This window comes from Abramis brama (assembly GCF_963993115.1).
Source record: "Abramis brama genome assembly, chromosome: 7".
In the NCBI taxonomy this organism is placed as follows: Eukaryota; Metazoa; Chordata; class Actinopteri; order Cypriniformes; family Leuciscidae; genus Abramis; species Abramis brama.
Window position 1 is genome coordinate 12,148,388 of NC_139969.1, and position 18,469 is coordinate 12,166,856.

Below are 18,469 nucleotides of genomic sequence, written 5' to 3' on the forward strand. Positions count from 1 at the left end.
GCCATAATGAGATGATGTGCATACAAAAATGGTAAAATGGTCTGTCATCAAGTACTCAAGGCCACCTCATTCGCAGGTTTCTGACCCGCACGGTTTTATTCCAGTCACACTTCTATTGCTACAAAACCAAACCACTGAGAGCTCACGATCCCCTTACACACTCGAGATTGCTTTACACACATACACACAAGTGCTGTGAAACCTTTGTTTAAAGAGAGACAAAGGGGAGCCACACGACAGCAGGTAATTACACTCCTGAAACACAGTCTAACACCTTCTCTGTCTCTCTCGCCTGTCCCTTCATCTCACTACAGCAGGACGGACAGAGGAAGGGAATGGGAAGGGGGGGCAGAGACAGAAGGTCTGATATTTGGTCAGATGGTTGGAGGTAAATTCTCCTGGTGTCCTTCACCTCCTCTGTGCTCTGAGATCTGTGAACAGTCTTCAAAATTACACCAGACATACAAAACACACACGCACACATGCACCACACACACACACACACACACTGGTTTCAATGTTTTATGGGGACCTTCCATGGACGTAATAGTAATGATTTACAGTATATACTGTATATATATATACACACACATACATAAATACATATACTGTATTTTACAGCTACACACTATAAGTAAAATTTGCATTTTTATGATAATTTATTTCAGATATTTCTACTTCTTTATATAGGGTTCTTGACTTGCTTGAGGTTCTTTGTAGTTTAGTTATTTTAAACACTGGTACATAGAAACTACTTAGTTTTCTAAAGAACTAGAAAGTAGCAAATTATAAAACTAAATGAAATACAAATAAATAAATAAAAACTTGTGTTATTTAAAAAAGTTTCTTCCATTGCTTTAGGCGAATGCAAGAAAATCCTTTTTGTGGACGTTTTATTCATAAGAGGGTGTCATTAAATGTGAATTTTTATGAGCAAAATTCATTCCTAAATTGCTCTAAACTATACAATATTCAGATTAGGGTTGGTTCATGGTTTGACGTGGCTGAATGTATAAATCATTGGGATCTTTGACCCTGTTCTGACACTAAGCACTTCTCTCTCAGCATGTGCCTGTTCTGCTCAAGAGCCTCCCTCTACAGCCCGACCAGCTTCATACATATTTAAAACCTCAGCCGAGCCTTACACAAGCCCAGTGCCACCATATACACATTCACAAACACATTTAATGAGAACACGCCTGTCCTGATGACCCTTGTCGGCCCGTCAGGGGTGTGAGACAGGGAGTTTTTGAGGGCAGTTGTGTCTTTACCACATTTTAGCATTTTAGTCCTGACTGCAGGTAACATATTCGATGACATGCATTATTTAAAGCATTTAGAATCCTATGAACTTATGAACTTCCACAAAGGTTGTGTGTGTGTGAAAGAGATGGGAATCTGGTCGAACAACAACCCTCTGGCTGTACTGAACCGTTACTTTGGCTGTAATTCAATTCTGGAACTTTGAGCAGAGCAGGGAAAATACGGAACAATATGATGCATCACAAAGACCAGCTCGGCTGTCAAACACTGGAGAGTTTTGAGACATCTCATTGAATAAAAAAAGATAACCTTCACTGTCAGCATAAAGGTTTGGGATGCATAACATTTTGCTAAGAAAGAGGGAAAAACAGAAAAAAGAGACCTTGTCTACCTCTCTTGAAGACTCACACACGTTGACTACAAAAATTCCTTCAAATCATATTTTGGAGTGGGTTTTGTTTACGGAAATCTAATGAGCGTTTGGCATTCAAAGTGTGATATTGCATCCAAACCAGGTCCGACACAACGCAACGTTTGAGCGTTGAATAATTTATCAGTCCTCATTGGAAGCAAAATGCTGCACAAAGTGACAATTTCAGCCAATCAGAACATATGTGATGCTAGATTTTGAACCAATCAGATTTCGCTGTGGGTGGGGCTACCAAGAATAACGCAACAAAAATATATACCAAGCAACATTTAGAAATGACCATGGAACAGAGACGCAATCTACCTGTCTGACCGGTGGTGATGTTGACAGTGACTTGTTGTTTAGGGGTCGGGCTCAGATCGGACACCCCGTTCACCGCCTCTATGCTGAAGGTGTAGTTGGTGTTGGACAGCAGATCCGTGATCAACACTTTAGGGATCGAGAGACCAAACTGTCTAGGTATGAAATGTACGTTGTTGCTGCAGGGGCTGCATGTCTTTCCGTCACCGGCACACTTTCTGCAGTGGACGCTGTATGTGACGTCTCCTCGCCCACCGCTGTCTCTCGGAGGACTCCACTCTAGTGTCACAGAGGTGTCGTTTAGGGTGGAGATGGGGTTCTCGGGTGCAGATGGAGGCCCTGGGAGAGAAAATAAATAAATAAACCACTTCCTATACTTTATGGTGTTCTGGTGTTGATGACAAAGTCTTTCTGATTTGAAAGCTATTATTGTTCAGTTAATATAAATATCATTCAATTTCTCCATAGAAACATTCCATTTGTGCATTTATTTTATTAAAATATTATTACATTAAAAAAAAAAAAAAAATCCAAATATAAAATATAATTCAATTACAATCAACATCATAAAATTTCTTGAGATAAATCCCTATTATTGTAAACATTTCATTTGTGCATACATATATTTCAATATTATTTTTATTCTATTTACAATTAAAAACATAAAAATAATGATTTTATGTCAATACCAAATCTAGAAAGCAATTCTCATAAAACAGCCCTTACATTTGAGCAACTTCATGTACTTTTCTTTACATTTTTGCCAATAAGAAATAGGAAAACCCATACTGTGCAGTACTCTCGCTAAAGCAAGCACACCAACTGAGACAACAAGGAGCAAAAAATGTTAAGAAAAACCTTCTCTAGTGCTGTTTTGCTGGAGCTTTTACGCTGAATGCTTCCCATATTGCCTTGTTGCAGTGCATTAGGGGATAGCATTCATCCAAGGCCATCGGAGGAGGGCATGATATTGAGAGGAGGGTCTGAGCAGGTTGTAGGGGGCTGGATAGTGCTGCCATGGGGTATTTCTATTTTCTTTAACAGTCTGCTAAACCTGCAACTATGCACAGCTAAAGGTTTTTTAACACTACTGCGTTCAGCAGGGTGTCTGCTTGAAATAGGTTCTCATATGAGTGTGCGAGATGAAAAGAAAAGAGAATAAGATGGGAAGATCCGCAAATGCACATATTCCACAAGGACACAAATTGTTTTTGCAAAGCCTCAGTAATCAAACCCGCTCAACTCTATTCCTAGACAGTGAAGGTTGCTTTCACTGCTCAAAGGGTTTGAAGAGTCTGTAAGAGAGTTTCCAGATAGAGAGAGTAAATGAAGCAGAGGAAACGAGGGATCAGGGTGGAGGAGTTAAAATGTCTGTGGTGGTGACATTTCACCAGATCTACTAGCTGGTGGAAAGGGAGGGTTCCTCTGGGACACAGATCAGTGTGTGTGTGTGTTTGCGGTCACCTGTGGATGAAGTCTATATGGGTGCACAACCTAAAGTTCAGCCCAGTCACTGAGATGAAAGAGAGTGTGTTTTTTAAGGGTTAAAAAAAGTTTGATTAAGTTCACCTTTGTGTGAAAAAACAAAAAAGATAATTAAAAGATTAAATGATTTCTGTTTCAAATGCATGCTGTTCTTTTGAGCTCTCTGTTAAATCAAAGAAACCTAAAACAATGTAAACCAGTTTCCACAAACATATTAAGCAGCAACTGTTTTCAACATTGATAATAAGAATTGTATCTTGAACACCAAATTAATGATTTCTGAAGGATCATGTGACACTGAAAACTAGAGTAATGGCTGCTAAAAATCAAAAGTCATCTTAAATTGTAATAATATTTCACAATATTACAGTTTTTACAGCATTTTTGATTAAATGTATAGCATTAGTAAGCATAAGGGCATAATGGAGTTTTTTAAACTGGTTTCCCAAATATTTTAGGATAAAGCATAAAAATGCTGGATTGAAACACTATGATGTTAATTAAATCTTAAAAATTAGCATACACATTCTAATTTGAGGTAAAAACAAAATTGACATGCGACACATGAATGAGATGTTGTTCATATGCAAGTGTGTGATTTACAGCTGGTTTCTCAGTAATCACATTAGCACATCATTTTTATTTCCTGGCACATGATTTTCATATACAGTACAAACAGTCCCATTTCACTGCTGTTGCCCTAATTTATTTTATCATTACATTAAGTAAGCAGTGTGTATGTGTGGGGGGTGGGGAGTGAGTTTGTGTGTAAGTGTGTGTGTGATGTACTACAACTGAAGGTCATTAAGTAGATCCATATGTTTAGCTGCATGCATGATTTGCCTTATCAGATGAATGAGTCCTTTAATTAGGATCTGTCGTATGGGGTTCGTTCTTTCTCTTTCCTTTCTTTATTTTTCATTTCTCTCTTTCTTTCTTCCACGCTTCAACCCCAAGCACACACACAGATATATATAGGTAATGACTCACTCTCTTGGTCTATATAAGGTGACCTCACCAGTCTTGTAAACGCAGAGCTGAACGTTCAATCTGACGTGATTTATGATGATGAGACAGTGATGAAGGTGAAAATGTACTGAGCCCAGTCTATAAGAATAAATAAGAAAAACAGCCTCCAGCCCTCCATCCATCCACCCATCTGTCCATCCATCCATGCATGTATAATTAGAACTATCCATTCAACCAACTTTCCATATCCATCCATGCCTTTACCCCTTTTTCCATCAGTTCATCCATCCATCTATGCATCCATCCACACATCAGTCTATTTATCCATACACTTATACTATACATTCATGCATTCATAATTACCTCCCCCTATCCATTCATCCCTCTTTCCATCAGTTCATCCATCCATGGATTTCTCTGCCTATCAACATTCATGCATGATCTACCTAAAAAAGATTTATGGTTGTAGTACTGGATCACTCACGGGTGCAGGCCATTGACCGCGGGTCCATGTCAGCTCTGTAAAATCCCTTCTCGCAGGAACACTCTGAGGCTTCCTCCTGATGGGAGAAACTGTGCGGAGGACACTTGGTGCAGTAGGCATCCATGGAAGAGGCCTTGTAGGTGCCTGACCTGCAGGCTGCAAAACAGAAACAAGAAGACTGAAAGGTTAGACATGGGCTACAGCTTTACAGAGCACTCCTAGGAAACAAAAAATCGAAACAAAAAAGTCATATCAGCTTTTATGCTAGATTCGTTTTTAAAAAAGAAGATCTACCAGACTGACTAAGGTGGTCTTCCAGATTCACCTCTAATGTCCACAAATGACCAGCTTTGACCAGCAGAAAAAACATGTAAAACCAACAGCCATCAGAAGCTAATAGGATGAGTTTGGAGTGGAACTAATCAGACAACCTTTGATAAACCTGTTTAAAACCAGTTATTGTTTTTGTAATTCCGTTTGCTGGTGGCACAAAAAGTACACACTTCAGCTGTAAATAGACATTTCTTTCTTCTTTTTCAGAGTTGTTACAACATCCTTCCTGTGTTGTGTAAAATGGGTCAGTCAACACGGACTTAAATAACCATTGCAGAAAAACGAGCCCGAGTGCAAGAATTACAAATAGTTTCTTGTAGCAGAGTGTCCCTAAAGGACTTCACAAAACCAAAACACATCCTTGAAACCTGGATTCAAATTCCAACATTTCCCTGCCTCCGAGTACACCATGATTATGTTTACAAACCGGATAACCTGACTCTCCTTTTCTGTGAAGGGAAAACAGTTAGCTTTCTCTTTTCTATTTATCTCTCTGTCTCTTTTCCATCTTTTTCACATCTGCATCTCACATTCATTTGTTTGCCTCAGAGCCCCAATGGATGACCCAATTTCTGAAATATGTGAGGAGGAATTTAGCCTTTTACCCAATTACAAATGCAAAGTGCTCACACAAACACAGGGTTGAAAGATGGAGCGCGTAGAGGAGTAGAAGAAGGTGGTGAGTAGGCCTTTAGCATAGTGTTAGCCTCACTCCAGCTTAAGGCGCCAATAAAAACACCACAAAGGGCTTCTGCATATTCTAATATATGTAAATTTAGAGGCCCGTGTGAATGCTAATGAATTGGAAAGGGCATATTTATTTGATTGCTTTGCTGCATACAAATCGTCGAGGGGATGTTGGTGGGAGGGAGATGGTTCATGATGGTGCGTCTCAGGGGTAGAGACGTAAATTCATGGTGCAGTTAAGGCGAGAGCGTTAGCAATCTGCACCGCGAGCAAATTAGACAATCCTGCTGGCCGCCGAGGTCAAGCCATTGCTAGTGTCGGAAACGCAATTCAATTGATGGATCAATGCAATGATGAATTTATCCTCGCCTTGATTGCCTGTGTGAGTGGTGAAGGTCACAGATTTAATCAAGGCTTCCAGCTCCCCTGCTCGCCCATAAATCCACACCCAGCAAAGAGCGGCAGGCTAACCCTGCACCGCCATGATCCAATCTCCACCTCCACCTTCCTATACATTCTCACATCATTCGCTGCTGTCTTGCTTTTCCTCTGAAAACATGAATAGAAATACAAAGTGTCACTTTCACAACTTTCCACTGTTTCTTTGATTTATCACGGGAGTCATCAGGTTAACTTTTTGTTGCTGTTGTTTTTTGAAGGGGCAAGACACGTACACCACATGCATGAACACCACATCTCAACATATCAAAGCATTTGTTCTATAGTTTTGGAGAGTAACTTACTCTGTAGGTTTGTTTTTCTAATATCCAAATTTTCATGTAGATGCATTTACTTGAGAAGCAAAATGACTTAAAGTCAACATGGAATGAAAATTGTGACCAGCTTTTCTTCTCTATTTATGACATACATTAAAAATGTAGGGTAGGATTTTGTCTATCGACAATTGATTGGACTGTTGAATCATTATTGTTTGCTAATTGCTTCAATGTCATGCGAGTAACAGGTTGCTGGCAATACAAATATATTGCTAGGTCTGTTATCTCTATTTTCAGGGTACGTTTACACGACAACGATGTACTAAAAACGGAAAAGTTTTTCCTTTGTGCTTTTCGCATACAGGCGACAACGTTGTCAAAATGATCCCTGTTCACATGGATCAGCGAAAACAATTAAAAACGTTGTATTATGCATGCTAGGCCAGTAGTTGGTGAGGTCACTTTGTAAAGAAAAACTACTGAACATGTAATACGCATGTATTACACAAATATATTTTCAGAGAAGATGTCACCGGACGATTGAGTTATGACATTTGAATTAAAAAGTTTAATTAAAATGGTGACACTGGTGCTAACCGCTAGGCTATGGCTCAAACACTCTCCCAGTATGAACACCAACTAGAACTCTGATCTCAGTAACTAGAATCAATACTTGTCACTGAACATGATGTTCATTGAGATGATGTGCTGGTGGCTAAACCTCACCTTAGCAAAGAACAACTAGGCCTAAACCATAGCATTGATAGCACAATGCTTTACCTGATGAGCTAGAAAAACATATTCATTTTAATAGGCTAGAACTAAATAGTCAGAGAATGAAGGAATCGAATCAGCAACCTTCCAAATAACCACTACACTACACCACTACATCCCATTTCATTTTTCTTATTCAAATAAAAAGTAAGCCAAAAGGGACATTCCATGGTCTCCTAAATAGTCCAAACAAATAGATTCAAATTAGGTTCAAGAGTGTGTTAGTATTGAGTGTGGTGGGCCTTTTGTTGGGTTGTAGTGGCTGGAAAGAGAAGGAGAGAGAGAGAAACAGAGATAAGTAGGGCTCTGCTCTTAGAAAGCCTAATCAGAAGCGGAGCGTCTGGGGTGAAGGCTGGGCACCGTGCCGCTGTACTGGAGAGTTTTGGCCTGTTGATGAGGGGTCCTGGCTGTTCCTTCCTGGCACTGGTCCATAGCGTCATATCAGAACTCCCAGGCAGCCTGACCAAACACACACAGGCCCTTACGACCACAGGAAATTCCCTTCCGAGTAACAATCTTTGAAAGTTTACAAAGTGTTTCTGAGAGAAGAAGTCTATAGCCTCCAGCATCTGTTTAGATGACTTTCAAAGACTCAGCTTTACCACAACCATTTCAGTCGTCCGTGCTGAACTCAAGCAGGGAAAATAATATGACTATGGCGAAGATTGAATAGTCATAATTTGTTCATTCAGCCAAACCCAAATTATATTCAACACAAATAATTTCAAGCAAAGAGTGAAACACTAGAAATTGCTCATATTGGAGTGACGAGGCTCAGGGAAACCTGATGTTTATTTGAATAGCAATGTTTGACAGAATTAAAGACATAAGTACTATTTGAGTAAGATTCCTCCCAACAGCGTAATTTCCATGTCAGGGAAAATGAAGGAATGGTTATCCAATACTTAGTATACTTAGTAAAATAGTCTACTAGTGAGTTTTTAAAGATTTATTTTTCCAGCAGAGCTTTAAAAATAATTCATTAATAATACATTTATAATATTAAAATAAATAAAACAAGCAAGCAAGCACCAGGGATAAGCTTTAAGGTTTTTGCGTGCTGTGATTTATAAATAAATACATTTATAACATTTATTAAAACAAAAAAAACAACAACAACAAATATGTCAATATAATAAATATTTAATACAAATAAAAATAAAAAATGTTTACATGGAGGATACATAGAGAGATGTAACTGGTCATTGAGGGTTTTAGCATGCTGCTTAAAATGAATCCTACAAACATACTACTTAGGGTATAGCGCCATATATATATATATATATATATATATATATTTTTTTTTACATGAATAAAAATGAGACTGTGAGGGATACAGTGAGGTATACAGAAGGACTGTACTGTTGTTTAACAACACAGATTGTTCAGCTGAGGAAATATTTCTACAAGACTTTCAGTAGACAAAAACTTCCACAAACTTTGTGAAAATGACATGTAATCTAGAACCATTATACATCACATGCCATTGCAAAGACTAATCCTCACAGCCTTGTTTCAACCCGAATAAAAATCTATGTGGCGTCTACCCTGAATTAAGTCTATAGGACTGAATTTTGATGACTTTAGGAGAGACAACTTCTGGGGGAGATTTCTTTGTGCCACTGTGTTCTTTTTGGAAGTGTTAGAGAGAGAAAGTGTGTGTGTGTGTGCGTGTGTGTGTGTGTGTGTTAGGTATATTGAGTTTGTACAATATATCAATATATTTTTTAGAAACGATATGGAATGAGGCAATACCATTTATATCGATACAGTAGTAATCAAATGGGGTAATTACACCTGCCCAGGGACATTGACATAAATGTTTATTAATGTGCACTGTCCCTGTAACTCTAAACTGTATAAATAAAGAATAGCTTGATATGAGCACATCTGAAAAATAGCAGAGGACGCAGTATGAGCTGCTGTAGTGAAAGTTCATAGTACAATTTTTGTACAACATGACACAAGCTTATATTAAGGGCTTCAAAATAACTGGTTAACAAGTTTAAAGCAGCTTGCCCTGTCAGATGCTTTGACAGATACTGTTGCTGACAGATAAATAGGCTACTTGCGCTGTTTAATAAGTTTGAGATGAGGTGCTTTCCTCCGTGCTTAACTTACATTTCACAGGTATATTCTCCATCTGTAAATGTTAGAAAACCAAACAAATATGTCCATTTCACTGTCAGGAGAGGACGAGCCTTCTGCAAGTGAATCTAATTCAAGCTTCCGTGAATGAGCGCTCCAAACAGACGGAGCACAATAGAATAGTAGCGCAATAATTCTGACTAAAATATACATATTGCTAAAATATTTGTTGTAGGAGACAATAAATGTCCCATATGTGGAATTTTAAACTTACAAGTAAGTACATTTTTATGAAAGTGACCATTATAATGGGGTAATCAAATGCTGGCTAATATAATTAGTTTGTGCTTTTGTATTTATTTTCATTTTTAGTTTAGCCATTAGTCAATTTAAAAACCAAAGCATTATTTAGATTGTAATGTTACAATGTTAAAATGTAATGTGATTTTAACCACCTTTTTGCACATAATATATTGCATAGCCTACATTACATTCACTGTATTTGTTTCCATATCCTTCAATATCAGCATTGTTTGTAGGATATCATTGGGCAGGATGTGTTTTTTTTTTTTTTTAAATAAATACAGATTTTCTTTATCCAAATAGAAAAACGTAGAAAGTGCCGAAATATATATATTGTATTGCCATTTAACCAAAAAATAAAGAGATATGATTTTTTGGCCATATCACCCAGCCCTAGTGTGTGTCCATATCTAGCAGGCCAGATGTTGAGAGAAGATCCTGTGAGAGGCTGAACATCTCACATGTTCATTCCTGCATTCCGGCATGAAGAAAGACCCAAATAGCCACATTGTGATACCAGAAAGAAACCAGAACCACTGCCTGAATCTACTGTAGTCAACACTACAACACTAATGATGAAGCATAAATGAATGTTTCTCGCACTCTTCTTATCAGTGGAATAAGTTACAATTTAGACATACTTGATTTTAACATTAAATGATAATGAAAAGTACAACCTGTATCACTTTTTATAGACAACTCACTACCTTTCAAACTTTATAGGAATGGAGATGGTACACTTGGGACCGCCAAATCTACGTCTATGCTTCTTGTATAAGACGGCCCATTCGTCATGCATCGCAATTCGCAACAGAGAGATTTTTCACTATTTAGGATTCTGACTGCAGTGGTATCTTCCCACAGCGTGCGCTCTAACACATACAGTAAATCAAAAGACAAGGGGAAGCGAACGCTACAGAAATCTACATCTCGGATATCTCCAGGAGGTTTGCCCCATTAAAAATTCATACCCATCTGACTCCCGCTCTTTGTTTATGGCAATCAATAGCTTTTAGATATGATTCCTGAATGTAAGAGAAGAGAAAATGCGATGGGGAGGTGAGAACTGATGAAAACGATCTACTCGCGAGACAACATTGTTTATGAGACAAACTTAATCGTCATTTTAATTTACCGAGCAGCGGTCATCCGTGGAATTTGATTACGGCATTGCTCAAATATTTTATGGCGAGAGCATTTTATGATGTTCGATAATTGTGTGTTGTGTTATAATAATGCTTGGGGGGGGGGGGGGGAGATGAAAATACGAGAGATGAAAAAAGAAATAAAGCAGGATTTATGTTAAGTATGCATCCATTTAATGAACATGAAATGTCTGATCTCAGCAGTACTGATATCATAGTCAACAGTCAAGTGAGTAATCAATTACAAAATGAGTTCATGAGTTCACCTTTCATCTACATATCCTGATTCACTTCCTCCATCTCTTGCACAGAAGTCCAACCGGACCCGACAGCCCCGCGTACGCCCCTGATGAAGTATGACCCGTTTGAGTAAGCCGACTGCAACGCTGTCACATCGCATCGATGTATCACTGATTATAATCTAAACATATTTTCCCTGTGCTAATTGGCTATCACAGCAGTAAACAGGCAGAACAGATTTCAACAACATCCCTCTTTATCCAATCAGACGTCAAAGCAGAGGTGTGCGTTTTTCAATTACTGCCCTTTGTTCGGGTAGAGAACAAATTTGCAAGACAGAAAATGACAAACCCCACAGCCTTCGCCGTGCTCATACATAATGCATCAGTCTGCGTTTGTCTTTTTAAAGGAATGACAGTAAGTAAACAGTGCTCTGGTGCCGAGCACGACCCACGCCTCCTAAATAAGGGTGTTCGCAAAAGCTACCTTGCATCAGCATTAATAAAGACAATGTTATTTGCATGGTGAAGACAAGCGCACACACATCTCAGCTAATTTTTTTGGCCTCTGCTTTCCACAATTTTCCCCGCTAAACTAATCGCTCATGAGTTTACCTGAGATTATCAATGTATGACAAGTATCAAATGATGTATGATTGGATGTAGCTGCTAATTCACTGCTTTTTATAACAAGTGCATTGCTGCTGAAAGGTAGACGTGGAAAAAAAGCAGCAGCAATCTAATGGCTAGTTGAGCAAATGGGTCTAAAACCTCTGTAGAATATGGATGTGTTTCCACAACAGTCTAGGATATGCTAGGGTTTTTTCCCCAACAAGTGTGAAATTCATATGAAATACAATCACATCCTGAGAGAGCAATACCTGGTCCCCGGGCTAAACAAGTGTGTGTGAGAGAGAGAATATACCAGCAGAGGTGTCTCGGTGTCTCTCGCTACCTCAGGCAGAGAAATAGAAATCACACACTCCTAGATAACTGTGAATTACATCCTGGAAGATGACATCATTACTGGAGCACACACACACACACACACACACACGGTAGGTAATCACCAGCACAGTGAGTTGCTTCCTGGTCTGTGTGTGATAAGGCTGTGTGGAGACTCTAAGAGCTGGTGTTACTGCATCATATGATATCAGGACGTGCACATCACACTCATGGTGGAGGGTGAGGGTCCATCTGATTGCCCACAAACACACGGGGAAAGAAAATGGAAGAAGTCACTCTATCCAGGGCTTAAGATAAGCCTTTCTCCAAACACACCCACACTGGAAATGACAAATTCAACGTAATCGAATCGTCACATCTGAAATCTGCTATAATAGTGAAACATTTGACACTATTTTGCCTCTATTTACTTGTCTGTATAATAACAGACATTTGTTTTAGCATTGTTGTTATTGTTAAAGTCCCTCTGTAGTCAATCATTTTATTCCTTAAAACTCACCTATGATTACCAAAATGACATATTTAAAAAGAAAATGCTTTAAAAAATGTTTTTGTCATGCCTTAAAACAGCTTGAATGTTACTCTACACCCTTGCTTCATTTAGTATACGCGGCCATATGGATATCAAATTAGCCCCGCCTCCACTCACTCACACCAGCTCAGAGATCCACTTGTTGACGATCACACGTTGATGCGATTTGTTACAAGGTAGTTTGTGACGTCAGAAACGTCAGGTAGTTTTGAGACCGTCTTTGGTTCATTGCAGTTTTAAGGAGAAAATACTCAGCAATGGTGCTGACTTATGAATTTGCACATGGTTTCTCTTAAAGCATATTAAAACACCTCATAGACATATAAACAACATCAAAAGCTTGACTTTTGCCACAGGGGGACGTAAGTAACAAATATTATGATTCATAGTTTTAGTTAATGTAAAGTTGAAATAAGATAATAATAATATATACAGTATATATATTTAATGAACATTAGAAATGTTGACCTGGCAACTAAATGAAATGAAATTAGTATAAGCTGAAGTACAAATTACTAATAACTGAATCAAATAATAAATTAGAACTAATTAGTACGACTCTATTGTACACTACACAATCTGGCACGTAATAAGTCAACCACCCATTACTTGCATTTTTATATTGTGCATACTGCATAGCATACACACTGCATACTAATTCATATAAATTGGGCCACTTTGAATATCTCCTCATAGCCTGGAAAGAGAGACACGTGACTGGCCTCTGTGGCCGTCAGGGCAATGTCATTTTAAGATAACTCTCTCATTTAATAATCCCCTCCCTTAAGCAGAATGTTTCTATGGGATTACGCAAGGCCTCTCTATTGAATTTCAATACAGAAAGATTCAATAGACACAGGGTGGGAGATAATAGGATTTGACTTGTCTTAAAGCCTGAGGGGCCGCTGTAGGGGTCGAGGACATCCAGCACATAAACACAACCACTTCCTCATAACTTCCTCCACATTTTACCATATTGTATGCAGAGCAAACATGGGTCAGATACATTACAAGTATCTGATCCGGCCGCAAAATGCACTTCAGCACATAACCGCTAAACTCTAATGAAAAGACGACTCATTCACTGATATCTTTGAAAAGGCAATGCAACACAGGTGCTAATGTTATTTAAGAAGAAACAACTGGACTGTATCAGCCAGGCTCGGCGCAAATCACATTCAAATCTCAGGATATGAAAAACATGGCAGACAATTGTTCCTGCCTCTAATAAACGTCGGAGAGATAAAGGGATTCAATTTCAATGCCGGCTAGTGTTAGATTTCCAGGAACTCTTTTTGTCATTCGCTGGCACTGCCGGGCCTCTATACCTGCATCTCCATTTACTGTTTATGATTTCATAAAACCGTTCCCTGAACGTATTAGAGTTGGACATTGACATAAGGAGCTGTTCCTGAAGGGCTCTAAACAATGACAGGCCTCATTTGTCATGAGAGAGTAGAGTGTATCTGGCAGACAAAGGAGCAGACGGATATCTCTGCAGGAATGAGGGTGGCGTAGGGGAGTGAGATGTAAAACCAAATCTCTTTGTTTACCTCTCTGCTTTTGATGCCTGTGACAGATGTGGCGTTAACGTTTCGGAACAATACCGTGCATGTGGTGGACTGCTGTAGCGACAACATAACTAGCTGCACTTCCTGTGCAGGAACATAGAATCTAACAACCTAGAACAAACACAATTAGCAGTTCACACACCTTGACGATTAGCGTGCTGCTATTGCGCCATGGAAGTGCCAAAGGGACAGTTGGTTCAATCAAAACTCAGCAAATGTGTGCTTGGATTTTACAGCCTTCAAAAACAGGTCATCCTATCAGAAATTAGAAACATAACTATCAGTTTTATAAATACTTACGAATGTGATGGTTCAAGCAAAAAGGAAAATTTTGTAGAAGAATAAAGAAAGTCATACAGGTTTGCCACAACATGATGGTGAGTAAATTATGAAATGATAAAATAACAGCTAGTAATGTCTCTGAATTCTGATTGGATGTTTTAAGGCTTCAATCTTCCTCCATTTAACTAGCATGCCTAGTCACACTCTCAATTAATTTCTAAAATCGCTCAGGCTCTTATCAGCTCTTTTTGTGCCTTCTGGAAATTTCTGAGCTGAATATTGTCTACAACTGTCACCTCACCAGACTTATAAGCTCTCCTCAAGGGTTACATAAAACACAACTGTGACCTGAAATGTTTTGCCCGGTTAGCAAGCACTGAGCTAAAGCTCTGGAGGCCAAATTGAGACATTCACAGCTTGGCTAAATGCAACCTGAGTGCCTTCATAAGAGCCCAAATCAGGGCTAAATCCTAATAAGCACTGAAGCAAACCAAATCCCCACACCGCTCCTCCTCTCGCTCTCCTCCTCATTCCCTCTCCATATTTCTCTCCTTCAGCTTCTCTCGGAGGGAGTCTGCCAGTCAGCTGAGAAGAGGACAGCTCTGACAACATGACTCATATAACCTCAGATGAGGGGGCAACACACAGTCATATTCAAGTGCTCTTTATATAAATATATAAAATATATATATACCACATTTAATAAATGTATTATAATTTATATTAATATCATAATGTAATATATAATAAATAAATATATAAATAATATATAAATAATTAAATTGCTACAATTATAAATACATACTATTATTAACATACTAATATACATACTAATAACATACTATTATTACTACTAATACTATTAATCATTTTATTTAAAATAAATATAAATATATAGTTTATAATATAAAAGATTATAAATGTATTAAATACATAAATAAATATTCATAATGCCTTTAAACTTCATATAACACCTTATAAATATGTATGAGATAATTACATTGATTGTGTTGTAAAACAACAAGTTGTTTTACATGGCATTATGTAAATTAATAAATAATACATATTTAACTAATATTTAATACATAGGTTATTTAACTAATTAAAAATAATAATAATAATAATATGCCCCCAAGTACGATTTCTAATACATCTGTTTTTTTGTTTGTCAAAGATTCAGCCTTATTGGTAAAATAGAGTTCTGTGAATATGTGGCTGTGTGGCTGTGTCTGTGTATGTGTGTGTGTGAACACACACGTTCGGTTTTCATGTTTTATGGAGACATTCTAGTATAGACAATGATTTTTATACTATAAAAACTGTATTTTTATACTGTGTATTCTATCTACTTAACCTTCCCATCACATAAAACTTCAGCATTTTTACATTTTCAATAAACATCACTTACTATGATTTATAAGCCGTTTCCTCATGGGCACTAAAAAAAAAAAAGTCCCCACAAGGATTTCGGATATTACCAATTTTTCATCTTTGTGGGGACATTTTGTCCCCCTTACTTCAGGTATACCTGTACCACACACACACACAGTCAGGTATTGCTGATAGTAAAATAGCACTAAAATACACTAAACAAGATACTTTAATGGAGAGGAGCATAATTCAACATGAAACTCTGCTGACGGCTTCACAAAAACCCAGAGATTCTTCCTCTCTCACCATTTTCATTCACCTGATGGGCAGTGGGCTGGCGGCCTGATCTACGATATTGATTTTGTGTCATCCAGGGGAGGACAGACTCTTTGAAAATCATCTTTAAACTCTTCTCTCTCCTCTTCATGCTAAGCCTGAACGCTGCAGTGCATCAATAGGAAATCAACATGTCCCTATTCCAGGCCAGCCAGAGCTCCAGATGAGCTGAACTAAGGGCTTTTCTCTGTAATAGCTACAGGCGGCCCACAATCATGCACAGGGCACTTATTCACCCGGGAGTTGCTTCAACAAAATGCATTTATCTCGTCGGCTGCTGTTTTCTGAGCTAAACGGGTCACTGAATAATTATCTCTGTCAATGGAAAGATTGCTGGTTAAAGAAAAAGAAAAGGGGAAAAATAACAGCTCAGGCTTGGGGTGTAAAAGAGTGAAGACCTAAAACAATCAGCAGTAGCAAAGGAAAGCGAACGGAAAAGCAAATGCATAGAAACTCATTATCAGATGAAACCATTTATGGAGCGCAACAGTGTCCACCCACTTTTACAGCATGTACTGAGGTAATTTATGCATTTCATCCCATTTTAGCTAACATTTGGTAGGTAGCTAGTTAATGTTAGATTTGTTTATATATATATATATATATATTATAAAACAAAAACAAATCAACATTACCTTACATAATACATTCATTTTATTGTACTAAAAATATTTGGAAACACTTTAGTTTAGGTTCTCACTATTAACTAGTTTCTTATTAGCTAGTTTAGTATTAACTAGTTTCTTATTAGCCTTATTCTGCATGACCATATTCTACATCCCTTAATTCTACCCATACAGAACCTTAACCACTACAACAACTACCTGACTAGCTATTGATAAGCAGTGAGTTAGGAATTGTTTGAGCCAAAAGTTTAAGTTAATAGTGAATATGTGTTCCCCAAACTAAAGTGTGACCAAATATATATATTTTTAAATGTAATGGGTTTCTCCAGACCCTTATTATTATGCTCTATATTAGTGATTCCTGACCTAAATAGTACATTAAAAAAATACACTGACTGACTGAATGAATGAATGACTGACTGACTGACTGACTGACTGACTGACTGACTGACTGACTGACTGACTGACTGACTGACTGACTGACTGACTGACTGAATGAATGAATGAATGAATGAATGAATGAATGAATGAATGAATGAATGAATGAATGAATGAATGAATGAATGAATGAATGAATGAATTTCAGGTTTGATGTTGACAAAGCGTTCTTGAAATGTACCAATGGGTACAAAAATAATAATAATAACAATAATAATAATAACAATTCAGTAACACTGTTTTACTGAGACTTCTCTTTGTCTTATCCCAAAGAAATTATATTTAGCTGAATGAATGAATTATATTTAGCTGAATTTTGAATGGAGACCACTGCTACAACAGTTCTCTGTGACCTTTGCCCACCTTATCCCAAATTCAGTCAGATGAATTAATTTGGTGATTATCCCACAAAATGTCCAAACTGAGCATCTGTGAGTCGGGGGGGCTGAATGGAAATATCCCAGACTCCCCAGATCAAGCTCTGAGTGACATTATAATGGATAAAGCAAGCACAAGTCTTCACACTCTCACACATGAACAAACAAACATGCACACAAGAATATTTGATGCAAAGGTGCACTTGTAAAAATAAATAAATAAATAAAACGTTACCCATAAAACCTTAGTGAGTTTGCATTGCCCCATTTAAGCAGAGCACGTTCCCAATACTAAGTAAACCCTTTCATATTATTTAGATCAGTGAAGGGGAACATCATGTCTCTCCTGGCTCGCTGGTTTTGGCCAATCCACCACAAAACTTCATTTCCCATCAATCACTGGGACAGCAGTGTGTGGGACGAGGCATTGCTGCTTTGACTCTTGGCACTGTGGTACAAATTGTTCTAGAACATGTGTATATAGAAACATGATATTTTTCATGATTCATTCTAGTTTAGTTGATTTTGCATAATCATGTCCTTAATATATTATTATCCTTGTGTGTGCATCTCAAAAAAAAAAAAAAAAAAAATCAAGAAATGACACATTTCATCCCAAAATCAAAAGATAATTTTTATAACAATTAATCAGATATGAAACCCCTCCACTCATTCTCCGTAATGTACTGTAATTATTGTAAAAAATCTTATTCTCATTGCTGGATTAATAATAATGATAATAATAATAATAATA

General features: G+C 37.8%; 1 protein-coding gene across 2 annotated transcripts in view; it reads right to left on the minus strand.

The window, feature by feature from the left end:
* epha4b (eph receptor A4b) overlaps nt 1-18,469 on the minus strand; it is a 127,216-nt gene that overhangs the window by 55,008 nt on the left and 53,739 nt on the right. For both annotated transcript variants that reach the window (XM_084119060.1, XM_084119059.1), the window contains exons 4-5: nt 4,932-5,087; nt 1,997-2,332 (exon numbers count right to left, since the gene is read on the minus strand). In XM_084119060.1, coding sequence (XP_083975186.1) covers nt 1,997-2,332; nt 4,932-5,087 — 492 coding nt within the window. The remainder of the gene's footprint in view (nt 1-1,996; nt 2,333-4,931; nt 5,088-18,469) is intronic.